The 26,625-nt window shown below is 42.6% G+C and overlaps 1 protein-coding gene across 2 annotated transcripts in view; it reads right to left on the reverse strand.

The window, feature by feature from the left end:
* Positions 1-26,625, reverse strand: part of LOC137372719 (dihydropyrimidine dehydrogenase [NADP(+)]-like) — an 823,566-nt gene that overhangs the window by 89,571 nt on the left and 707,370 nt on the right. Inside the window, exon 20 of one of the 2 annotated variants that reach the window (XM_068036859.1) lies at positions 4,346-4,525. The exons of the other annotated variant lie outside the window; for it this stretch is intronic. Within the exon in view, the coding sequence (XP_067892960.1) occupies positions 4,346-4,525 (180 nt within the window). The remainder of the gene's footprint in view (positions 1-4,345; positions 4,526-26,625) is intronic. 2 annotated transcript variants of the gene reach the window in all.

Genomic DNA, 26,625 nt, shown 5'->3' on the forward strand with positions numbered 1-26,625 from the left:
CTATAATAACGATGTTTCTTTCTGTATCATCTTCCCCATCCAACATAGACCTAATTTAAAAATCTGGCTAATTTATAATGCTGTTAAAGATTTACAAAAGAGGCTATAGAGTCATAGATTTATACAGCATAGAAACAGGCCCTTTGGCCCATCCTGTCTGTGCCGGCCATCAAGCACCGATCTATTCTAATCCCATTTTCCAGCACTTGGCCCATAGCCTTGTATGCTATGGCATTTCAAGTGCTCATCTAAATACTTCTTAAATGTTGTGAGGGTTCCTGCATCTACCACCCCTTCAGGCAGTGTGTTCCAGACTCCAACCACCCTCTGGGTGAAATTTCTTTTCTTCAAATCCCCTCTGAACCTCCTGCCCCGTACCTTAAATCTGTGCCCCCTGGTTATTGACACTTCCACGAAAGGAAAAAGTTTCTTCCTATCTATCCTAGCAATGCCCCTCATAATTTTATATACCTCAATCAGGTCCCCCCTCAGCCTTCTCTGCTCTAAGGAAAACAATCCTAGCCTATCCAATCTTTCCTCATAGCTGAAACTTTCAAGCCCTGGCAACATTCTTGTAAATCTTCTCTGTACCCTCTCCAGTGCAATCACATCCTTCCCATAGTTTGATGACCAGAACTGTGCACAGTACTCCAGCTGTGGCCTAACTAGCATTTATACAGCTCCATCATAACCTCCCTGCTCTTATATTCTATGCCTCGGCTAATAAAGGCAAGTATCCCATATGCCTTCCTAACTACCTTAGCTACCTGTGCAGCTGCCTTCAGTGATCGATGGACAAGTACACCAAGGTCCCTCTGACCCTTTGTACTTCCTAGGGTCCTACCATCCATTGTATATTCCCTTGCCTTGTTAGTCCTCCCAAAATGCATCACCACACACTTCTCAAGATTAAATTCCATTTGCCACTGCTCTGCCCATCTTACCAGCCCATCTATATCGTCCTGTAATCTAAGGGTTACCTCCTCACTATTTACGACACCACCAGTTTTCATGTCATCTGCAAACTTACTGATCATACCTCCTATATTCACGTCTGAATCATTAACGTACACTACAAACAGCAAGGGGCCCAGCATTGATCCCTGCGGTACACCACTGGTCACAGGCTTCCACTCACAAAAACAACCCTCGACCATCAACCTCTGTCTCCTGCCACTACGCCAATTTTGGATCCAATTTGCCAAATTCCCCTGGATCCCATGGGCTCTTATCTTTTTGACCAATCTCCCATGTAGACATGTAGTTCTGAAGAAGGGTCACTGACCTGAAACGTTAACTCTGATTCTCTCTCCACAGATGCTGCCAGACCTGCTGAGTGCTTCCAGCATTTCTTGTTTTTATTATCCTGTGTAGACTACATCAACTGCTTTACCCTCATCTCCGCATCTGGTCACCTCCTCAAAAAATTCAATCATGTTTGTTTGGCATGATCTCCCCCTGACAAAGCCATACTGACTATCCTTGATTAATCCCTGCCTCTTCAAGTGGAGATTAATCCTGTCCCTCAGAATTTTTTCCAATAGTTTCCCTACCACAGATGTTAGACTCACTGGCCTGTAATTACCTGGTTGATCCTTGCTACCCTTCTTGAATAATGGTACCACATTCTCTGTCCTCCAGTCCTCTGGTACCTCTCCTGTGGCCAGAGAGGATTTGAAAATGTGTGTCAGAGTCACTGCTATCTCCTCCCTTGCCTCACATAACAACCTGGGATACATCTCATCTGGGCCTGGAGATTTAACCACTTTTAAGCCTGTGAAAACAGCTAATACTTCCTCCCTTTCAAAGCTAATTTGTTCATGTATATCACAATCCCTCTCCCTGATCTCTACACCTACATCATCCTTCTCCATAGTGAACACAAATGAAAAGTAATCATTTAAAACCTCACCCATGTCCTCCAGCTCCACATACAGATTGCCACTTTGGTCCCCAATGGGCCCTACTCTTTTCCTGGTTATCCTCTTGCCCTTAATATAGTTATAAAATGCCTTGGGATTTTCCTTTATCTTGCCCGCCAATGTTTTTTCATGCCCCCTCTTTGCTCTCCTAATTACTTTTTGAAGTACCCCCCCCTACACTTTCTATACTCCTCTCGGGCCTCCGCTGGTTTCAGCACTCTGAATCTGCCATAAGCCTCCTTTTTTCCCCTTATCCAATCCTCTATATCCCTTGACATCCAGGGTTCCCTGGACTTGTTGGTCCTACCCTTCACCTTTACAGGAACATGTTGGTCCTGAACTCTCACTATTTCCTTTTTGAATGACTCCCACTGGTCTGATGTAGACTTTCCTACAAGTAGCTGCTCCCAGTCCACTTTGGCCAGATCCTGTTTTATCATACTGAAATCGGCCTTCCCCCAATTCAGTACCTTTATTTCCGGTTCCTCTTTGTCCTTTTCCATAACTACCTTAAATCTTAGAGTTATGTTGACTATCCCTGAAATGCTTCCCCACTGACACTTCTACCACTTGTCCGGCTTCATTCCCTAGGATTAGGTCCAGCACCGCCCTTTCTCTTGGAAGGTTTTCAACGTGCTGGCTCAAAAAGCTCTCCTGTATTCACTTTAAGAATTACACCTCCTTTAAGCCATTTGCACTGAGACTATCCCAGTTAATACTAGGGAAGTTGAAATCCCCTACTATTAATACCCTATTATTTTTACACCTCCCTGAGATTTGCCTTCATATCTGCTCCTCTATCTCTCCCTGACTGTTTGGAGGCCTGTAGTAGACTCCCAGCAAAGTGATTGCCCCCTTTTTGTTTTTAAGTTCCACCCATATGGCCTCATTGGAGGAACCTTCTAAGATATCATCCCTCCTTACTGCAGTAATTAACTCCTTGATCAACAGTGCAATGCCACCTCCTCTTTTACCCCCTCCCCTGTCACGCCTGAAGATTCTATACCCTGGAATATTGAGCTGCCAGTCCTGCCCTTCCCTCAACCATGTTTCTGTGATAGCAATAATATCATATTCCCAAGTGTTAATCAATGTCTTCAATTCATCTACCTTACTAGTAAGACTCCTTGCGTTAAAATAGATGCAATGCAGCCTTGCATTATTCACTTAAGCCTTAACAGGTCTATATTTTCTCTGCCTTTCAGACTGACTCATTTTCTCTTCTATATTTGACTGTGAATCACCCCCTACTGTACCTCCACTCTGTATCCCATCCTCCTGCCAAATTAGTTTAAACCCCCCTCAACAGCACTAGCAAACCTCCCAGCAAGGATCTTGGTTCCGTTCTGGTTCAGGTGCAACCCGTCCAACTTGTACAGGTCCTACCTTCGGCAGAAACAGACCCAATGATCCAGGAATCTAAAGCCCTCCCTCCTGCACCATTTCTTCAGCCATGCATTGATCTGCTCTATCCTCCTATTCCTATACTAACTAGCACGTGGCACCGGGAGTAATCCAGAGATTACAATCTGCTTTTTAATCTGCTACCTACTCCCTAAATTCTTGTTGCAGGACCTCATCCCTCTTTCTCCCTGTATCGTTGGTACCAATGTGACTGAACACGACCTCTGACTGTTCACCCTCCCCCTTCAGAAAGTGCTGCAGCCGCTCTGTGACATCCTTGACCCTAGCACCAGGGAGGCAACATACCATCCTGGAGTCATGTTTGCGGCCAAAATCCTGGAACTCCCTTCCTAACAGCACTGTGGGTATACCTACCCCAAATGGACTGCAGCGGTTCAAGAAGGCAGCTCACCACCACCTTCTCAAGGGCAATTAGGGATGGGCAATAAATACTGGCCTGGCCAGCGTCGCCCACATCCCATGAATGAATATAAAAAAAGAAATGCCTATCTGTATCCCTTATAATAGAATCTCCTATCACTATAGCTCTCCCACTCTTCTTTCTACCCTCTTGTGCAGCTGAGCCACCCATGGTGCCACAGACTTGGCTCTTGCTGCATTCCCCTGAGAAACTATCTCTTCCAACAGCATCCAAAGCGGAAAATCTGTGAGATAGGGAGAGGGACCCAGGGGACTCCTGCACCACCTGCCAGGTTCTTCTACTCTGCCTGGCGGTCACTCATTCCCTTTCTGCCTGAGCAGTCTTTATCTGCGGTGTGACCACCTCCCTGTACGCACTATCCACGATGATCTCAGCCTCGCGGATGATCCACAGTGTTCTCAGCCGTTGCTCCAGATTTGAAATGCGGATTTCGAGTAGCTGCAGCTGGAGACACTTCCTGCGCATGTGTTCGCCCTGGACACTGGAAGTGTCCCTGACCTCCCAGTGGAGTCAGAGACAAAGAGAAAGAGAAAATGAGAGAGAAAGAAAGGAAGGAAGGATGAATAAAGATTCATACCTGTCCAATTATACCAGGAATTTTAGGTACAGGTTTTCCTTTCTGGTGAGACATTGTTGGTGGGCTCTGTCCATCCCAGTTCTGCAGCTCCTCAATGCTTTTTAAATACAACAGCGCCTTCAATCCTGTGCAGTAGTCATCAATTAATGTGAAGTCCTGATTCTGAACAGCACTGCATATCTGTAAGAACACAGTTTATGTTAACATTGTGTATACAGTTACTTTTATTTGCTTACAATATATATTTTCAGATATACTATTTTAGCTATTGGGGGAAAGATCCTTACTGAGGATGTTGAATAATGAATCAAACCAACCTTGGGCCAATTTTGTGCAAATTATCAGAATTCAATTTATTTATTTTCTTTTAAGAATCCTGATTATTTGAACTGCCTCTCCCCTGAGCCTTCTCGTCTCCAAAGCAAACAATCTCAGCGATCTTCAAACCCTCCTCATAGCTTAGATGTGTGAAGTGATTTGTTTTAGTTGTCCTTTTTCGCATTGCCTCCAATGCCTGGATATCCTTGCTACTGTATGGTGACTAGCATTGAACATTGTATTCCAGGTTTATCTATGGCAATGCCTTGTACAGACTCATTAGCATCTGCTGGGATTTGTGATCTAACCTGCTGGCTATATATCCCAAGATCTGGTTAACTTTCCTTACTACTGAACCACACTACACTGTTGATTTTATCCCTGATCCCTGGTGTGTGTTGACTTGCATCTTAAAACCATTTAGTTTGTTCTCCCATTTTTTAAATTTCCCTTTCTTAGTCTCATAACCTTGCATTTGTTCATATTAAATGCCATTTGCCATTGACCAACCACCTAACCAGATCTTTTTGCTTTTGCCTTCCCCACCACTAAAATTTAGTGTAATCTATAAATTTAGAGTTTTTGGGTTGGATTTTTTCTGACGGATGTCGGCAGTCCGACATCGGGCCCATATTGGGGTCATGTCATCAGCGGCCCACTGCTATAGCCTTCTGGGAGTCAGCCTCCTCATCAGTCACCTCTGCGCTGGCCAGGCTATTAAGGACGGCGGGTGGTTTCCTGAAGCTGCAAGCCCAATCAGCAGGCCTTAAGCGATGTCAGGCCAGCAGCCCCAGTGGGAGAGGTGGGTGCTGTTGAGGCAGTCAGGTGAGCACATAGACACCTCAACATGGAAGTGTCATCAGTTGCCTGCAATTAAATCATCAAATAAAGAGGCCCAAAACTGGTGGGGCGGGAGGGAAAACCCTCCACAGGATATTAGTGACGGACGCAGTTACGACCATTCATTTCCGCAGCCTGTCATTGGGGCATGGAGCCTCCACTCCAACGGGTCCCCGGCTTACTGCCGGGAGGCTGCCTCAATAGAGCTGGTGGCCTCCACATACAGCAGGGGGGCAGGGGGGGGGGATGCGGTGTGGCACTACGATGGTGAGTAAATACTGGTGCAATGCAAGATGGCCCCCAAGTGGGGCCTTACCCTAATTGGCTGCTGACCTCCAAGGAACGGGTAGCCCACTCAGTTCCCTTTTTTCCCCTGGGAAAGCCCACGGGAGGTGGGAATGCATTGGGGAGCCTTCCTGACATGGAATCCCGCCCGCCATCCGCCATTTTCCCAGCCCAACTTTCAACTCCGTCTCCACCATCCAGGGAAAATCCAGCCCTTTATTTTGTACCCCAGCTCCAAATCATTTATATTCTTTGTATACAGCAATCAGTCCACTTTGCCTTGTCAATGCACCTCCATTCACACAACCCTTTTCCTTTCAGGTCTGAATTTTACTAGCGCACTGCAAATTGCAGCAGTGCATTCTGAAGTTGCGGTCCGCCCATGTGGAGCGGCCACCGCTGAGTCCCCACGATATTTAAATGAAGGGGGCGGAGCAGCCGCCCCTGATGACATAGAGGGGACGGCCGCTCCGTCCCCGGCAACGGCGTCCGGCGCCATTTTTAAAGGGCTTCAAGCCCTTCAGGTAGATTGAAATTTTTAAAGGTGCCGCTGCACTGAAAAGAAAAATAAAATTTTAGTGAAACTTTCAATGCCTTCTCACGCCCCCAACTGCATTCTCAATAAATAAAATAACTTATCCCCCCCCCCGGTAAACCAATTTTTTAAATGACGAACTTTCACCCCCCCCCCCCCATTTCAGCACCTTTCACCCTCAACCCCTTCCCACCATCCCCATAACCAATCGGAGCTTTTTTCCCCCACTAACCACCCACCCATCCCGCCCTGAAATTTTCACTAATTTCCCCTCCCCATTCATGTCACGCCTCGGAACTCCAAACGGAGTTCCAATGGTGCGGGAGTTCCGGCCAGAATATCGACGTGGGGGGGTGGGTAGGCCACAGCGAGTCCTTGCCGCCGCCGGTAAAATTCAGCAGGGCCTTCCCGGGGTCGGGGGTCGTGGTGGGCTTCACCCGGAGAATTTTTCTGGGCCTCCCCGCCACGACCCCCGATATCGGAGGGCTAGTAAAATTCAGCCCTCTGATTTAGCTAATTTTCAAACCCCCTCAATACATTGCCTCCTATTGCATGCCTTCCTACTGTGTGGAATTATTGCTTGTGTGGCACAGTATCAAAAGCCTGGCTGAAATCGAAGTATCATACCCATGGAATTTCCATTGTTAACAAGATTTGTCATTTTACCTGTAGTTTTCTGGATTTTAGTAATGTCTCTTCTTAAAGATTGATGATGCATTAGCTCCTTTTTAAACCTCGAGCACTACTTCCATTTCTAGTGATTTCCTAAGGATCGTGGCATGGATGTGACCAGCTTTGCTGGCCAATTCTTTAAATACTCTTGGATGAATTACATACAGCCCTGGTGCCTCGTTTTCCTTTAATTTCCTCAGTCTATCAGCAAAAGCTTTAACTGAAATTTCTATTCCTTTTAATACCTCCTCTCATTCCCATTCTCTACCCCTCCTCTTGAAATTCAATTTTTTCACAGGGAGAATGCCCATGGTCTCCCTCATGAACACAAAGCAGAAGAATTCATTTTGCACATTCCCTATTCCTTGGTCACTTAATAAGATGTCATCCTTTGGCCCCATCCTTTCCTTCTTTACTTGCTTGCTGTGTTCATAGAAATATTTGACATTTCTTTTAATATTCTTTTCTATCTTAACATAATTTTCTACTTTAGTTCTCTCATGTTACCTTAATAACCACAGATGTGCTATTTTAGTATATATTAGCTTGCCTATACTTCTATAATTTTATGTGGTGAATAATGAGCACCAAGTGCTGGCCTCACCTGTGGAGCTGCAGCAGCTTTCATCCCACAACATGAGGTTGACTAATTCAAATAATTAGATGGCGCTCTCAATATGTAGCATGAGATGTGCTGGGAAATTGGTGAGGTCATGGACACAGGGTTATTGGATGCCAGCAGCCATTCAAGGGCTTCTGGCTGCACTTAAAATTGCATTTACGTTTTGTTTAAATGGTTCTAGGAAGGATAGCCCAATTCACAGACTGCACATTGAAGTCCATGCAGAAGGAAGTCCTGCAGTAAGGGTGGCCCTGTGTGCAGAAGAGAGCCACTAAGAAATATATTTTTGACAATTTTAAGCTTCCATTTCAAAACAGAACAGAGCATCTGTTGCACTGTTCAGGTGCAAGTGGGATTTCTATCTCATTAGCATGGAACTTGGGACTTTGTGAATGTTGCACATGATCTGGGCATAGGCACTCAATGCACAAAATGTATCTTGCCTGCATTGTCATGTGCACTGTACATGGAATGTGAAGTAGATTTGAAGCCTCTGTGTCCGAATAACACAGGGCTCAAATAGCCACAATCCTTTATGTGCTTTCCATTGCATTATTGGTCCCTCTGCGAGTGTCAAGTGTCTTTCCACTTTGGATCGTATTGCAGGTCAAATACATTTGTTTACAAAATTAATCAGGCTAAAAGCTTACTAATTTATGTTAATTTTTTATCATAAAGCAAATTGATGTTTTATGCCCTATTTTTTATTACTATTTGTAGGGGATTGACTCAGTCAATCAACTCAATCAACTATTTTAAGTTAATGTATCGCATTCAGTTAAAAATGAACAAAATTAAACTACAGAAGTTCAAAGATGGGCTAATTTTTCTTCGCAGCAAGTTTGAAAAAGCTAATTGCAAATAGTTGATAAATTATTCCATATGAGATACTAGTTGTCTCTTTCCAACCTTCCTCTCTTTACTACATCGCCATCAAAAATGCATATCTGTGCAATATGAACATACAAACAATGGCAGCAACCCGAAAGACCCCGTGCAGGCTGCTCACAAGTCGGCCCCTTTAAATTACTGCACATATGCAGCCACACAAAAAAAATTAAAAGGGGTAGCGCACAAATAAATTACCCAGGCATGCCACAAGGAATCAGATGGAATTTTGGTAAAGACAGTCTGGTCCTTCCAGTCTGTCCCACACAATTGCGATAACTTGTGTATCATAATATATACACACCCCACCCCACCCCACCCAAAACAATGTGATCTGCTGGGTGATGTAAAAAAATTTTAAAAAGATACATTCTGAATAATAAAGATGTTAGAGGTTATACATATAAATATTTGATGTAACCTAATTTGTATGCAAGACACATAATTGGGAGCTGCTGTCACATGCTGTTTTAAGGTTGACTAAGTGTTTCTGATGTCTATGATTACATTTAGGTTTTAACTCAAACTTAAATCAAACACCATTAATCAAATATGGTTTTAATTGCATTTTTAGACTGTTGTTTACTTCTGAAAGCCAGCATCTGTGCAGCATTCTGTAGATGCAGTAATTGTAAAACAAGAAATCGGGTGTTTTACACCTCTGAAAAACTTGTAGCAGCATTTGTACAAGTGTAAAAATAATGCATCTTTTGATTTTGAAAGTACAATGTGTATCATTTTATTCAATATTGTTATGATGACCGAGGTGGGAGGAGTGCACTGTCTGTTCTAGTTCCACTTCTCTACAGGTCACAACATATATTTTAAATGTTTACCCAGTTTCCGATACATCAATCATATGCTCTACTCTTTATCCCAGAGTAAAATACACCAACCAGATTTCTTTAATAAACAACAAAATTATCAGTTATTATAAAACATGACTTATCCAGTAACGAAGCAAAGCGTTAACACACAGATTGAAATATGAAAGTTCCCTTTTTTTAAACACTTCCCCCCCAAACCCACACACACAGGAAGAAAAAATAAGAAATTCTCTGCAGAGGTCTTTTACAAAAATAAAGACATAAAAAGGAATACTTTGGCCAAATATTTGCTAATTCTTGAAGGAAAAAAGAGAAGATATGGAAGGATATCAGTTGTCCCTTTTGGTCTGGTGTCCAGGTATACAGACATGGGTCACTGGAATCTTTTCAGAAGCAGTTCATTCTGGAGATGTTGAGAAATAGTCTGATAGGCTTTCCAGGAGAAATGTGGCATCAGGGGTTTCAGTTATCACACTTTGGAGTCACAGAGTATTTTCAAAGAGGTAGAGAAAGAGGAGATTTCTCTGGGTCTCTTACACTAGTGCAGGAAAGATGATCTGAGGGTTTCTTTTTCAGCAGGCTACAAAACCAACTGCTTTTCAATACTGTCCACACTCCAACTGAACCAAAACAATACCTGAGAAGCGAAACCACCTCCTGATCATCATAAATCTTGACATGTCACTTCTCTATAAACATCTCCCCCAAGTCACCAAGGTGTCTGTTGTTTATTTATCTTAAGGCATGTGATATCCAGTAAAGGTTGTTTTCAAACACAACATTGCAAGTGTCCTTTCAGTGAACTTACAACAACAAAACAAAGTCCAGTATCTATGAAATCTTCAGCCTTCCAAAATGAATCAATTTCCACAATTTAAGTAGGAGTTCTCAAAAAAAATTTAACAAACAAGAAGCACTTTCATAAGAATATTGTTATGATCCTGTAGTTTTTTTTCAGGAAGAATGTGGTGTGCCTTTAAGGCTGGAAAAGGAGCCGTACTGCTTTAAGAACCAGCAAGCCTCAGGAGTTAGAGAAAGTGCATTTTTGTTGCCATTAGATACAACCATACGGAGAGGGAACCAACCAGCTTCAAAGAATGCATTCTGGTGACCGGGCAACAGCCATTCAGAGACCAAGGACCGGATATACAATATTGCAATTATCTTTTGAACTGGCTCTTTAGTTGAGACAGACTGTTCTAACTGAGGAAACAGACAGACATCTGTGTGTTAGCACCTGAAAGGAGCGCTCTCAGACCACTTAAACTGAAGGAAGAGAATTTGGTCTGTTTATTTATTATTCTCTCTCAAAATTCTAAAAAGTCAAGACAAAACAGAGATCTCTGATAATTTAAACTGAAGGAAGGGAGGTTAGACTGTGACAATCTTTTATCCCTCAAAAATTCTAAAGCCAAATTGATTCATTAAAAAGCATATGCAAGTTGTTCATTGTTGAAATTTATCACTGGAGAAGGAGCAACAATTTCGACTTCTGAATTAGATTATTGCAGAAGAACCTTTTTTCCCCCATTGGATGGCTGTGAGGACTTCAAGCAACCTTGGACTGTTCCACATCCGGCAGGAGCGTAAATCTGCAAAGGTTCTATTTTGTTCTATTTTAAATATTGTTTATAAATTAGTAGTGTTTAAAAATTGAGTTTTTCTAATTAAACAGTTAATTTGTTGATTTAAAGACACCAGGTTTGGTTAGCCTCATTCGGGGGTTAATAGATGGTACAATTTGGCTGGGTCTTTCTTTAATTTGGAAAGTTTAAAATGATATGTTAGGCGATCTGTGGAGGGACAGGATTGAATTAACAGTGCATTTCTCCCATCACAATCAGAATCGTATATTTTGATTGGGGGCTTTGACTGGAGCGGTCGGTTGTAATATATTAATTGGCTTTCTTTGAATCACATATTAATTGGGGGCTCGCTCGCAGTTGAATCATATTTAATTCAGTGGTTCATGTCTGGGATCAGAATCAGCCTAATTTGGAGGGCTTGCATGTGGAATCATATTAATTACTCGTTTCTGAGATAACATATTGAAATTGGGATCTTGCTTTTGGCATCATATTTAATTTCTCTCGCATCTGGGATCATAGCAATTGGAAACTCGATTGTTGGGTTCTAAATCTGATACCAATTACAAAGAAAATAAAAGAACCAGGCCTCTTGTATAATAAGGTACAGTCTGTACATGACAATATGAAAGGCACAATTCAGCATAGCGGCGCCTCATCAGACCCCTTTCCTATCCTGAGTGGTGTGAAACAGAGCTGTGTTCTCGCACCTACACTGTTTGGGATCTTCTTCTCCCTGTTGCTCTCACATGCGTTCAAGTCTTCAGAAAAAGGAATTTTCCTCCACACAAGATCAGATGGCAGGTTGTTCAACCTTGCCCGCCTAAGAACGAAGACCAAAGTACTTGACCAAAGAGGGAACTCCTCTTTGCTGACGATGCTGCATTAATATCCCACACAGAAGAATGTCTGCAGAGACTCATCGACAGGACTGCGGCTGCCTGCAACGAATTTGGCCTAACCATCAGCCTCAAGAAAACGAACATCATGGGACAGGACGTCAGAAATGCTCCATCCATCAATATCGGCGACCACACTCTGGATGTGGTTCAAGAGTTCACCTACCTAGGCTCAACTATCACCAGTAATCTGTCTCTTGATGCAGAAATCAACAAGCGCATGGGAAAGGCGTCCGCTGCTATGTCCAGACTGGCCAAGAGAGTGTGGGAAAATGGCGCACTGACACGGAAGGTCCGAGTGTATCAAGCCTGTGTCCTCGGTACCTTGCTCTACGGCAGCAAGGCCTGGATAACATATGTCAGCCAAGCGCAACGTCTCAATTCATTCCATCTTCGCTGCCTCCAGAGAATCCTTGGCATCAGGTGGCAGGACCGTATCTCGAACGTAGAAGTCCTCGAGGCGGCCAACATCCCCAGCATATACACCCTACTGAGCCAGTGATGCTTGAAATGGCTTGGCCATGTGAGCAGCATGGAAGATGGCAGGATCCCCAAGGACACATTGTACAGCGAGCTCGTCACTGGTATCAGACCCACCGGCCGTTCATGTCTCCACTTTAAAGATGTGTGCAAACGCGATATGAAGTCCTGTGACATTGATCACAAGTCGTGGGAGTCAGTTGCTAGCGATCGCCAGAGCTGGCGGACAGCCATAAAGGCGGGGCTAAAGAGTGGCGAATCGAAGAGACTTAGCAGTTGGCAGGAAAAAAGACAGAAGCACAAGAGGAGAGCCAACTGTGTAACAGCCCCGACAACCAATTTTATCTGTAGCACCTGTAGAAGAGTCTGTCACTCGAGAATTGGCCTTTATAGCCACTCGAGGCGCTGCTTCACAAATCACTGACCACCTCTAGGTGCTTACCCATTGTCTCTCGAGACAAGGAGGCCAAAGAAGAAGAATACCATTGTAATGGCATTAGTGGTTATAGCAGAGATTTTGGGAAAGCAGAATGTTTCTCTGAGTGACTTGATGACTTTAACTAAGAACAAATTAAAAGAATTAGCAGCGAAATTCGGTTTGGAATTGAAATCAGATGCCAAAAAAGCAGAGATAATTGATATAATGGCCGAACATCTGGAATTGGTAGAAGAAGATGATGATGATGAAGCTGAAGGGGAATGCGAGGAACAAGAAAGGGAATGCGAGAGACAAGCAGGTAGTAGCTCCGAGAGCGATACGGTGGTATTGGCTAGGATTCAGTTAGAAACGAGAAAACTTGAGACTGAAAAAGAATTAAGAAAACCTGAATTGAAAAAGAGGAAAAGGAGAAAGAGAGAGCATTACGGAGAGAAAGAGAAGAGAGGGAATTTAAGTTAAAAGAGATGGAACCAAGACAAAAAGGTAGTCCTGAATCCCGGGAAAAGTCAGGTCAGGAAGAATCTGAAGTTAGATCAGGACCCAGCAAGAAGTTGTTTAAATTTATACAGGCTGTTCCTAAGTTCGAGGAAAGGGACGTCGAGGCATTTTTCACATCTTTTGAAAGAATAGCCAAACAGATGAAATGGCCGAAAGAAAGATGGACTTTGCTTATGCAGGGCAGGTTGGTAGGCAGAGCTCATGAAGCTTATACCATGCTTTCTGAAGAGGCTTCTTCAGATTACGAGATGGCAAAAAATGCTATTCTTGCTGCGTATGAGTTAGTCCCTGAAGCTTAGCGTTAGAAGTTTAGGAACTTATGGAGATTGTCTGGGCAGACACATTTAGAATTTGAGAAGGTGAAGCAAATGAATTTCTACCATTGGATATGGGCATTAAAGATAGAAACCGCATATGAGATGAGAACCTTCGAGAATTGATTCGCTTGGGAGAGTTTAAAAACTCCATTCCTTTAGTAGTGAGAACTCATATAGATAACCTGAAAGTTTTGAAAGCTCAGACAGCAGCAGAGATTGCTGATGTTTTTGAGCTTGTGAATAAACCAACCTATTTTGTCCGTCATCCCCATAAACCCGAGAAGGATAGAAAGTGGGAGAGTGAAAGGAGGGCAAGTAGCTGGGGACAAGAAGGAACAGCCTGGGAATGCCCCAGGATCACCTCCTCAGGTCAGAAAGGAAGGTGCTGAGGGTAGAAGTGAGGTTCTCAAGCCAAAGTGTTATCACTGCAACAAAATGGGTCATCTTCGTTCAGAGAGCTGGAAATTGCGAGGTAAACCCATGGGGCTTGTTGGGGTACGCAAAGCTAGTGCAGAGGAAAAGACTCTAACTGAGAGTATAGCAGACCAGGCTATAGCTTTAACGATAGCTGTGAATGTGAAACCAGATACTAAAACTAAACGGAGTGCAGAGGTTAAGAATAAAATACCTGAGAGTTATAATGAATTTTTGTCAAAGGGGAGAAATACTCCGTTTCCTTTAAGTGAGGCAGGAAAACCTATCATTATACTCAGGGACACATGAGCAACCCAAACCCTCTTGCTGGGGAAAGATATGAGGTTTCCACCAGAGAGCATCATGAATGCTAAAGCTTTAGATAATGGAATTGGCGGGGAGTATATACCTGTACCTTTGTATAAAATACTTCTAGAGAGTGACTTAATATCTTAGATAGTAACTGTAGGTGTTGTCCACAGTTTACCAGTAAAGAGAATTGATCTACTCCTAGTAAATGATTTGGCTAGATCAAAAGTATCAGTTTCTCCTATAGTTACAGAGGAACTAAGTGAAACTAAGGAAACGGTCTTGGTCCCAAGGGTACCAGATTTTGGATATCGGACCTGTAGTAACTAAATTCCAATATCCCAACAGTTCAATTCAATTCAAGCTATATGATTTGATTGAAGCCTAGTATCCATCATGAACCAAAAGAATGAAAATGATATAATCTCAAATGCATATACTACAAAATAACAGGCTCAATCGTGTTCCAACACCACATCTTGGGTTGATGAACCACTTGAGCTTTACATTTTCAATGAATGACAAGTTACAATCTTGCAACAATTTGTAATTTGAGTTATTCTATATATCATTTTCAGAAAGTACTTTGTACAGATTCTATATTACATACCAAAAATAAAATCCTTTTATCAAATCTTGACAAGCTACTAACCACACACCAAATATAAGTAGTTACCAATATATCTGTTGAAATAACATTACTCATATGCCTAAATATAATGCAAATTACAATAGTTAAGAAGAAAGTGTACCAAAGTTCCGGGAATATTTCCTGCATGTGTAGTTACCCAAGCAATGGCTAAACAGGATCCACTGTCGGAGGTAAAAGGGGCACCACAAATAGATAGCCAAGCATCTAAAACCTTATTTGGGGATTTAGATAATCCAAATGAGTTGTTTAACAGATCATCTATCATTGCAGCAGAGCAAGCTGATCCAGAGATATACCGAATGGCACAGACAGCTCTGTCAGAAGCTGAGGTGAAAGGAGTTCCGGAAGGCTATTACATGGCAAACGGGGTTTTGAGGAGGAAATGGAGACAGCCTCATAGACCTGCAGACGAAGGCTGGACAGTTGTTGAACAGATAGTGGTACCACTTAAATATCGACAAGGATTATTAAGGTCAGCATACGACATTCCTTTTGCAGGACATAAGGGAATTCGGAAGACCAAATCACACATAAGCAAACATTAGTACTGGCCAGATCTTACAGGATGTGAGACAGTTTTGTAGAACATACCATATATGTCAAATAGTGGGAAAACCACAACCTACCATAAAACCAGGGGATGAAGGATTAGTGTTGTTACCATTACAGGGAGAACCGTTAAAAGCACAGTTCATTGGCCCATATAGAGTGATCAAAAGAGTGGGTAAACTTGATTGACACCCCTGTTCACCAGAAGAACCAGCATTATCACATTCATATCACATTAATATGCTCAAACAATATTACCGCAGGGAGGAGGATAAGCCAGTGCAGGTATGTCAGGTAATCGGGACTGTTGAGAAGGAAAAGGATAGTGAGGATGAGGCAGAATTAGACCTAGGAAGTTCTCAGATTGAACCTCCAACTATGCAAGTAGCGAATACAGAATGGCTAGGAAAATTAAACAATAGGCTTTTACACTTAGAGGCAAAACAGTGTGAAGTGCTAACAACGTTTCAAAAGGTTTGTAGGGATAAGCCGGATTTACAACCTTAGCCACACATGATGTGAGTATAGGGGGAACCATTCCTTTAAAACAACATCTTTGCGCTTAGGTCCAGACAGCCAGGCCCAAGTGGAAGCACAGATACAATGCCTGTTGAAGGGCAGCTTAGTTGAACCTAGTCAGGACAGCTGGAAATCGCAGATGGTCTTGATATCTAAACCTGGTGGGTCAGTTCAAACTTGCATAGACTCTAGAAAAGTCACTGAAGTTAAGAAGGCAGACTCCGTTAAATGACTGTAAGGACAGAGTGGGCAACATCATGTGTCTTAAAGAGGCAAATGTGTTGGAGGAAACCTGTCAAATTCCTTTGACACCCCAGGGTAAGAAAAAATCAGCCTCTTTTACACCTGACAGGGTTTTCCAGTGTCAAGTGATGCCACAAATAGGTTAAGGGGTACTTGAGAAACTTCTCAGAGAATAGTGAATCCAGTAGTGGTCAGTGCTCCTAGCTGTGCAGTTCACCTGGCTGAGGTGATGGACAACAGGGACACTTGGTAGGAAAACATGAAACAATTGGAAGACTATGCTTGTAAATTTGAAATGGATTAATTAGGACAACCTTTTGAAAATTAAAGCCGAAATGTTCTGGTGGAACTTGCTGCTGTAGTCTTAACATTTTAGAAACGTGTATGCCTGTAAATGCAAAAGAAAATCTGTTAACGTTTTTTTCAATTTGTATTTTTTGCACATTGTAATGAAACGCATTCTAGGAATGGCGTTTCATTCCGCCAGGGGTGGAGGTGTTATGACCCTGTAGTTTTTTTTGCAGGAAAAACGTGGTGTGCCTTTAAGGCTGGAAAAGCAGCCGTACTGCTTTAAGAACCAGCAAGCCTCAGGAGTTTGAGAAAGTGTATTTTGGTTTCCGTTGGATACAGCTTCAAAAAATGCATCCTGGTGACCCGGCAACAGCCATTCAGAGACCAAAAAACGGATATACAATGTTGTAATTATCTTTAGAACTGGCTCTTTAGTTGAGACAGACTGTTCTGAGAAATCAGACAGACAGCTGTGTGTTAGCACCTGAAAGGAGCATTCTCAGACCATTTAAACTGAAGGAAGAGAATTTGGTCTGTTTATTTATTATTCTCTCTCAAAATTCTAAAAAGTCAAGACAAAACAGAGATCTCTAATAATTTAAACTGAAGGAAGGGAAGTTAGACTGTGACAATCTTTTATCCCTCAACAATTCTAAAGCCAAATTGATTCATTAAAAAGTGTTTGCAAGTTGTTAATTGTTGAAATTCATCACTGGAGAAGGAACAACAATTTTGACTTCTGAATTTGACTACGGACTGTTCTACTGTTGAAGAACCTTTCCCCCCCATTGGACGCTGTGAGGACTTCAAGCAACCTTGGAATGTTCCACATCCGACAGGAACGTAAATCTGCAAGGACTCTAATTTGTTCTATTTTAAATGTTGTTTATATCTTAGTAGTGTTTAAGAATTGAGTTTTTCTAACTAAACAGTTAATTTGTTGATCTAAAGAGACCTGGTTTGGTTAGCCTCATTCGGAGGTTGATAGATGGTACAATTTGGCTGGGTCCTTAATTTGGAAAGTTTAAAATGATATGTTAGGCGATCTGTGGAAGGACAGGATTGAATTAACAGCTCATTTCTCCCACCACAATCAGAACCGTATATTTTGATTGGGGGCTTTGACTGGAGCGGCCGGTTGTAACAATATCATAACATATTTATGAGCAAACAATGTGATAGAAATGCTTTTTAGAAACTACAGCTTTGTTCCACAGAGAGATAAACTTTTTTAAAACTATAAGCACAACTTTACAAACACAAACGCCTATGTAGAGCAATAACAACAGAATGCAACCTAATTGGGTTAATAAAAGGATTTAAATTCAGAACTGTAACCTGCAGCTACAAAACAAATAGTGTGTGTACTTACACAACGAGTCATCATGACCAAGACACCTAAGAATATAGGGCTGATTTTCTGAGATGGTGCTGCTGATGAGGACCTTTGCAGGATTTGTTTTGCCATCATAAAATAACCACCATTTGTAAGCAACAGCCTTCAATTGGTGCTGCCTCAACCAGATGTCCCATGCCCAGCCACTCACATTACTCCTGATATGCATAGTATTTGCACATTATTAACTGAACACTAGATGGTCCCCTGGTGGGACAATTACACTCCAAGGTCTCTCGTGTTGCTTTTGTTACTCTTTGACAGAATACTCCAGAGCATCAAGAAATAAAAATTGTTACCACACTAATTTCAGTGTTTATTCAGTCATAACAATTCGTTGCATTCACTGAATACCAGCCACATTCTATTATAATAGTCACAGGGATGCACATTGGGGATCCATCAATAATGCAGCATGCTTCTGCCTTCTCAATATTTATGGTCAGCACATGAGGTTTCTTACTGGTGAACTTGGAAAATTGTCCTTCATATTCACCCCAATTTTGTGTTTGTGGGAAAACTGCTGGCAGGAGTACTGGGAGTGTGGCTGAGAGCAAACTAATCACAAGAAGAGTGGGACCAAAGTTCCCTCTAATCATTTTGTTGTGCATGACCGACTTATTTAAGTGCTCGGGCCTTTTAAATTTTTTTTGTGTGGTAGCTGACTTGTGCTCAGTCTGCATGGAAATTTAGAGGGGACATTGAGTGGGACCTTGATGAATCTTGCATGATCAGATCCTGCTATTCATTCTGAAAGGCTTCAGTTGGTGCTCAGTGAGTGCAGGAAGCAATACATTTGGCTGGGCACAGGAAATCTGTTCACGCAGTACCTCTTAAAGGCTGTTGCTTGTCATTAAAGAGGAGGGTCTTTAATAATGACAGACAAAATCAAAATCATGCAAGCAAACACAACAGTGCGGTGAAAAATATGGATAAATCTTTCCCATTTAAAAATGATGCTTTGCATACCCTGCTGCAAGAATTACAGCAAAACTGATGTTCATGTATGGTGGAGTAAAACCTGAACCTCGAAATTCCTGGATGAAAGTTGCAGACAAAATGAATCTTGTTTTCCAGGGCCAATATCTCAATGTCATCAATCAAAGAAGCAGGCTTTGCTATGGCTCTTTAACTAAGCCACGATATTAGCATCCCAGTTCTGGATTTCCAGTGACAGCCACCTTGTCGGCCATTGTCAGTGTGTGCCCACCTGCTCCACTAGGAAGCAGATCTTGGTCTAGAAGGCTGCAGATGTCAGCAATGACCTGCTGTAAAAGCCCGAGCCTCCTGAGATCATGGTGTCCAGACATGTCAAGAAAGCTGATCCTGTGCCTGTGGACCATGTGTTGGAAGCCTCTTTGGAGCTGGATCTCTGTGACCATCCCCTCTGCATGTGGCTGAGGAGAAGGAAGCTGTTCCTGGTGCTGCTGCTGGTGTTGCTCCTGCTACGCCTGGTACTGTTGTTGTTTGTGTTGCTGCTCCTCTTGTTCCTCATCCGAGGTCCAAGGTAGAGCTGAATAAGGCTGACAGCAGGGATGATCAGATCAAGATGAGTGAAGTCCAAGAGAGGTGAACAGATTTCCAAGTAGTTGGAAATCACCTCTGAAGCAGTAAGAAGAAGTGCTGTAAACACCAAACTCTCACCTGGCCATGGCTGGAGCCCTTCAGTTTCACTGTTCAAAGTCTTCCCAGCCTGTCAGTTTCGCTGAAGAAATGTTCCCCACTGTGCACTCGCCTGGTTGACCCTGGCGAGTTGCAGACAGCTCAGGAAATCCATGTTCTGGCTGTCAAAGCCAGACGGGTTGGTTAAAGCAGGTGCTAATTACCTATTTGCATATTACAATTATTTACTCGACAGTTCCAAAGGGGTTTCCCAGCTCGCCTACAAAACCACCTGGATTAAACCTGGAAGGGGGCGGGGGATGATGTCGGGATACCAACCTGCATCATTTTTAGGGAATTTAACACACCGCACGCACTAAAACCTGCCCCTCCCTCCCACTGAAATAAAAGTAAAATACTGTAGATGCTGGAAATTTGAAATAAAAACAGAAGTGCTGGAAATACTCAGCAAGTCTGGCAGCATTTGTGGAGAGAGAAAGAGTGTCTGCCAGACCTGATGAGTATTTCCAAGACTTTCTGTTTTTATTTCTGCTCCCCCACTGACCTTGGCAGTTAAGATTCAGCTCAACCTTTCAGCTTTTCAAGTCAACGTAGCTGTAGGGTACATCTTGCACACTTAAATATGTACTGCCACACATAATTCTTGCAAGGTATATCTTGAACCAACAATGCCAGCAGAAACTATATAAATGTTGTATTATAATTGATTCTTACAGAAAGGAATGTAGTCTGGTGGTTGTGCAGAAGCTCTCATAAAGCCAAACCTTTGTACATTTTTGTGTACTTTTCAGAGGCAGAAAAAAGCATTTGGGGAAAAACAGATTGGAAGAAGATCTTCAAACCTTAAACAACTGTCTCACTTCAACACATTGCTTTTGAAATATCTGGGCCTAAGTCCATCAAAGGAATGCAGGGGGAGGGTTTTGCAACTTGAGGTCTTGGAAGGCAAGTAGCAAGCTTTTATTATGCTCCTTTCATTCACTAAGTTGTACAGAGTCATATTTCACAACATCTTGGCATTTTACCTCAGTCAGAAGGCATTCTCTCCTGATACCATTGTAACACACCTGCCTTTTTTCTTTCTATAGGATCTTACCAAGAAATGTTGGCAGGCTAGGTAGCACCAAGGAATTTAGCACTTCAAAGCATGCTGCATCAGACACTCCATATGATGCAGGTACCAAGACAGATCCAAGCACCCTGGAGCACCTGGACAGGGAGTTTGAAAAGGCAGCATAAGCTAAAGCACAAGTGAGCAGGAGCAAGTGGAGGTGGCAGCAGACAAACAGAAGCAGCTGGCTACAGTAGCAGCCTGAGGCTCTCATCAGTTGCATGGCTTACAAATTGGCAAGCAACTGGGCCTGCCTTCAGAAGGGAATTGTTTGATGAGCAAAGGCCTTCATGACATCTTTTGAGAATGTAGTGAACACCCTGCAAGGGTTGTCAAAACATTTGCATTAGTATAGTTGCATTATCTCTGTAGCAATACATGGCAGAGTCACACAACTCCCATGCACCTTGGAGCATGTGGTAAATCCATGGTTATCTGCTGAGGAGTCCCCAAAGACAGAGGGTCAGACCCCAGACTCAGGTCCTCTCATGAATGCTGTGAAGCCATAATAAATGCTTCAAGGACATTAACCTGCATGATTAAGTTTCTGTGGGTTGACACAATCTGTACATTGATGGAATGATAAGGCCTTTCTGTTCAAGTAGCCCTTAGGGTTGATAGGAAAAGCCTGGATGGTCAATTGCACACCATCTACAATTTCTTGTGTTTTTGGGAACACTGCCACACAGTCAAAGTTCTGCTTTCTATCCAGCTGATGCATCCTATCTCTCAGGAATGCGATACTCCAGCTGTCATTTGCAAATGTGTCTTTTAATAGCAGATTGCCGGGTCTGGCATATGTTCCCTGTGGTGGTTTGGAAGTATCTTGTTTCATTAATGCAGTGGTGATCTTCGCAGTTATGGGAAGTGCCATCCCTGTTGTCAAAGGTCTCTGTACCTTTGTCTTGAGCAGACAACAAAGAATCACAGAATCATAGAAATAAATCATAGAATCATAAAAATTTACACACTGGAGGCCATTCAGCCCATCGTGTCCCTGCTGGCCAACAACTAGCCATCGAGCCTAATTTCACTTTCCATCTCTTGGTCAGTAGCCTTGTAGATTACTGCACTTTAAGTGCATATCCAAGCACTTTTTAAATGTTGTGAGGGTTTCTGTTTCTACCAACCTTTCAGGCAGTGCATTCCAGATTCCCACCACCCTCTGTGTGAAAAGAAATTCCACTCGAATCCCCTGTAAATGTCTTACCTCATACCTTAAATCTATGTTGCCTGGTTATGGACACCTCAACCCAGGCTAATAGGGCCTTCCTAGCCACTCTATCAAGACCCCTCATAAGTTTATACACTTCAATTAGGTCTCCCCTCAGCTTCCTCTGTTCCACAGAAAATCCAATCTTTCCTCATAACTAAAATTCTCTAGTCCTGGTAACATCCTTGTAAATCTCCTCTGAACCCTGTTAGGATCCTATTAGGGACCGTTAACTTTTTAAAAAGAGAAAGTCAAATTCCCAATTATTACTGAAAGAATTATGCCACAAGATTTCATGCTTTAAAGAAAAAAACTGTACTGTACAAGAGTTAAACAAAGCAAAACACAACTAACGTAACGAGAATCATAGAATCATAGAAGGTTTATGGCACAGAAAGAGGCCCCTTGACCCATCCTGGCTGTGCTGGTTGAACAATGAGCTATCCAGCCTAAACCCACTTTCCAGCATTTGGTGTGTAGCCCTGCAGGTTATAACAAATTGGAATCATTTATACTTTAAACTTCAAACCTTAGCAGAATATGAAGATGTATACATTAAGCTCTAAATCTCAACAGAACACTCCTATTTGACTTTTACTTCAACCTTGCAGTTCCCTATATGTTACAGGATCTTGGTGGTTTGTTCACTTCTCCTGGGACCAATCCAAAGTGTACCACAGCTCTTCGGAATTCACTTTGATTTCCTTCGTTTCTCAGCTGTCCTCTGAGGTATGAGGTCACCTCCCGAATCTGATCTTTCCAATTTGAGCACAGGCCTTACTCAAAACAGAAATACCCCTGGTTCCCGATGGCCTCTTTGTTCCTGAGTTCAACTGACTTCCAAAAGCCAAAAGCTTTCCAAAAGCCAATCTGCTTTTCCAAAAGCCAACTGTTTGTCTAAAAGCCAAATGATTGACCGTGTTCAAAAAACCAACAGACGCTCCCTACATCATCTATCTCCTTAGCCAAGTGGTACATGTGGGATGTCCCAACTAGAAATTTAAACTAATTATTTCCAACACCAAATCTTCTCTTTGATCTGGGAAATTGCACGAATAATTTAAACCCCTGACTGAGGTAGCTGCAGACACACCATCTCCATCAACAAGTTCCCATTGTGTAGGGTCTTTACATTTCCCAATATGACCTTGCTAAATAAACTTGGGCATCCTTTGATTTGTAACCATCCTAGGTTTGTTTGTCAGCTTCTCAAACCAGGTGTTTACACTCGTCCTGCATTAAAAAACATTCAATTCCAAAATTAAAAGTTACCTCTAGAAAATTAATGCAAATCATGAACCAGGTGATTGTAACAACCCTCTCTGGTGCAATCACATCTTGCCTATAGTGTGGTGACCAGAACTGCAAGAAGTACTCCAGCTGTGGCTTAACTAGTGTTTTATACAGTTCCAGCATAACCTCCTAGCTCTTACATTCTATGCCTCGGCTAATAAAGGCAAGTATCTCATATGTCTTCTTGACCACCTGTCTACTTGTCCAGCCACCTTTTGGGATCAGTACACATGCACTCCAAGGTCTCTTAGTTCCTCTACAATTCTCAAAATTCCACCATTTATTGTGTATTTTCTTGCCTTTTTAGCCTTCCCTAAATGCATTACCTCACACTTCTTCAGATAGAAGTCCATTTGCCATTGTTCCACACAGGTGACTAGTCCATTGATACCTTCCTGCAGTCTACAGCTTTCTTCCTCATTATCAACCACATGGCCAATTTTTGTACTGTCTGCAAACTTCTTAGTCATGCTCCCTACATTCAAATTCAAATCATTGATATATAAAACAAAAAGCAAGGGACCTAGTACTGAGCACTGTGGAACCCCACTGGAAACAACCTTCTAGTCACAAATACACCCATAGACCGTTACCCTTTGCTTCCTGCCTCTGTGCCAATTTTGGATCCAACTTGCCACTTTGCCTTGGATCCCGTGAGTTTTTATTTTTGTGGCCAGCTTGCCGTGTGAGACCTTATCAAAAGCCTTGCTAAAATCCATACAACCTATATCGAGTGCACTACCCTCATCAACCCTCCTTGTTACTCCACAAAAAATTCAATCATATTAATCAGACATGACCTTCCCTTAACAAATCTGTGCTACTGTCTTTGATTAATCCGTGTCTTTCTCAATGAGGATTTACCTGTTTCTCAGAATTTTTTCCAATAATTTTTCCATCACCAAGGTTAGGCTGACTGGCCTTTCTCCATTTTTAAACAATGGTACAACGTTAGCTGCCCTCCAGTCCTCTGGCACCACACCTGTAGTCAGAGAGGATTGGAAACTGAGGGTCTGAGCCTCCGTTATTTCTTCTCTTACTTCCCTTAACAACCTAGGATACATTTCGTTTGGGCCTGCGGATTTATCAATTTTCAAAGATGTTAAACCCCTTAATACTTCCTCTCTCATTATGTTAATCTCATTTAATACTTCACACCCCTCCTCCCTGATTGCAAAGTCTGTATCATCCCTCTCATCTGTGAAAACAGAGGCAAAGTATTCATTAAGAACCAGACCCACGTCAACGGCCTCCACACATAGGTTACCCTTATGGTCCCTAATAGGCTCTACTCATTTTTCAGTTATCCTCTTGCTCTTTATGTATTTATAAGGTCAGTAGAGCCTTCCGTTTCAAAGCAGAGGTGCCAAAAACTGAGATATCCAGGTCAATCTGCTTGATCTGTGAAAGTAGATCCTAGAATAACGATGAAGTACAATGCAACCTGACTTTCTGGTCCCTATCTTTGTTCATCTTTCTCCTTCAAATTGCAGCGTGCTATCGGAGCCCTCGACTGACTTTGTATAATGAAAGCCTTGTTTGCTGCAGGTGAAATTGCAGCTCCAAGCAAGATGGCTGTAGAAAAAGGAATGCTAACTGAACCCCTTGCTGTGTTAAAAGCGTGGTATATACAGTGACAGGTAATTAAAAAAGTATATTAAACTTTAGCACCAGTGATGAAAATTCTGACATGGTTTTAAAAAGCTTACTTCTACAGGCCAGGTCAGCCAAGCACACATGGACTCATTTTATATGGGCCCAGCTGCACTAAGTGGGAGAACCTGGCAAGAAAAATACAAAATCCAGCAGGGAAGCCATTACTATAATTTTCAAAGCTCTTGTCAGTACTATGCTGGTTGGCAGTGTAGCTAATAAAAGGCACAAATTTGTTCACCACAAAATAAGACACTGCACTTTGGATGCAAGAATCTCCGTGCTCAATTTTCAACAGTCCCGGCCAACAAGGTTTCCTGCTGGCAGAAAAGTCTTCCAAAATTTACTCTTTAAATTCTCCGCTAATATTGACTGAGGTAAATTTTATGAATGAACACTCCCAGTGTGGACCCTCACCAACTGGGAGCAAATATCAGAAATTTGTGAAGCGGATGGGATGGTGTTGGGTCGTGGGGGAGTAGGGGTGGTTGCTGGGAACAGTAACGCACACAGATTCCCAATATGTATTTCCAGACAAGTGTGCATATCATAGTACTCATAGGAACATAAGAGCAGGAGTAGGCCATTCAGCCCTCGAGCCTGCTCCACCATTCAATAAGATCATGGCTGATCTGATTGTGGTCTCAACTCTGCTTTCCTGCCTGCCCCCCATAATCCTAGACTCCCTTGTCTGTCAAAAATCTATCCACTTATTTATTTTTTATTTAGAGATACAGCACTGAAACAGGCCCTTCGGCCCACCGAGTCTGTGCCGACCATCAACCACCCATTTATACTAATCCTACACTAATCCCATATTCCTACCACATCCCCACCTTTCCTATATTCTCCTACCACCTACCTATACTAGGGGCAATTTATAATGGCCAATTTACCTATCAACCTGCAAGTTTTTTTTGGCTGTGGGAGGAAACTGGAGCACCCGGCGAAAACACACACAGACACAGGGAGAACTTGCAAACTCTGCACAGGCAGTACCCAGAATTGAACCCAGGTCGCTGGAGCTGTGAGGCTGTGGTGCTAACCACTGCGCCACTGTGCCGCCCTTTTTATTGAACAAGAGTTACTCCCTATTTAAACCTCACCCAGTAGTGGGCCACTGCAACTTCCCATTGCTCCGGCTTCTGCCCAGGTACCCCCTCACCGCTGACATCAAATCCCCCATCTCAGCCAAACACTGATTCACTAAACTCAAGTTTACAACACACCATCTTCCTCCTTTTTTCTCATAACTTACTCCATCCCTCTGCCAACTCAGCCTTGGATAAATTCAATGACTCAGCCTCTACTGTTCTCTGGGGAAGAGAATTCTATAGACTAACGACCCTCTGAGAGAAATAATTTCTCCTCATTTCCATCTTAAAAGGGAGACCTCTTACTTTTAAATTGGGTCCACTAGTTCTAGTCTTCCCGACAAGAGTAACCATCTTCCCGGTATCCACTCTATCAAGTCCCCTCAGGTTGTTATATGTTTCAATAAGATCACTTCTCATTCTTCTAAACGCCAATCTGTAAAGACCCAACCTGTTCAACCTTTCTTCAAAAGATAAGTCCTTCATCCCAGGAATGAGTCGAGTGAACATTCTCTGAACTGCCTCTAATGCAATTATATCCTTTTTCAAATAAGGAGACCAAAACTGTACACAGTGCTCCAGATGTGGTCTCACCAAGGCCCTGTACAGCTGCAGTAAAACTTCCCTACTTTTATATTCTATTCCTAATCACTTGCTGTACCTGCATACTAACTTTCTGTGATTCATGTACCTGGCCACCCAGATCCTTCTGTA

The sequence above is a fragment of the Heterodontus francisci genome, chromosome 8 (assembly GCF_036365525.1).
Source record: "Heterodontus francisci isolate sHetFra1 chromosome 8, sHetFra1.hap1, whole genome shotgun sequence".
Lineage (NCBI taxonomy): Eukaryota > Metazoa > Chordata > Chondrichthyes > Heterodontiformes > Heterodontidae > Heterodontus > Heterodontus francisci.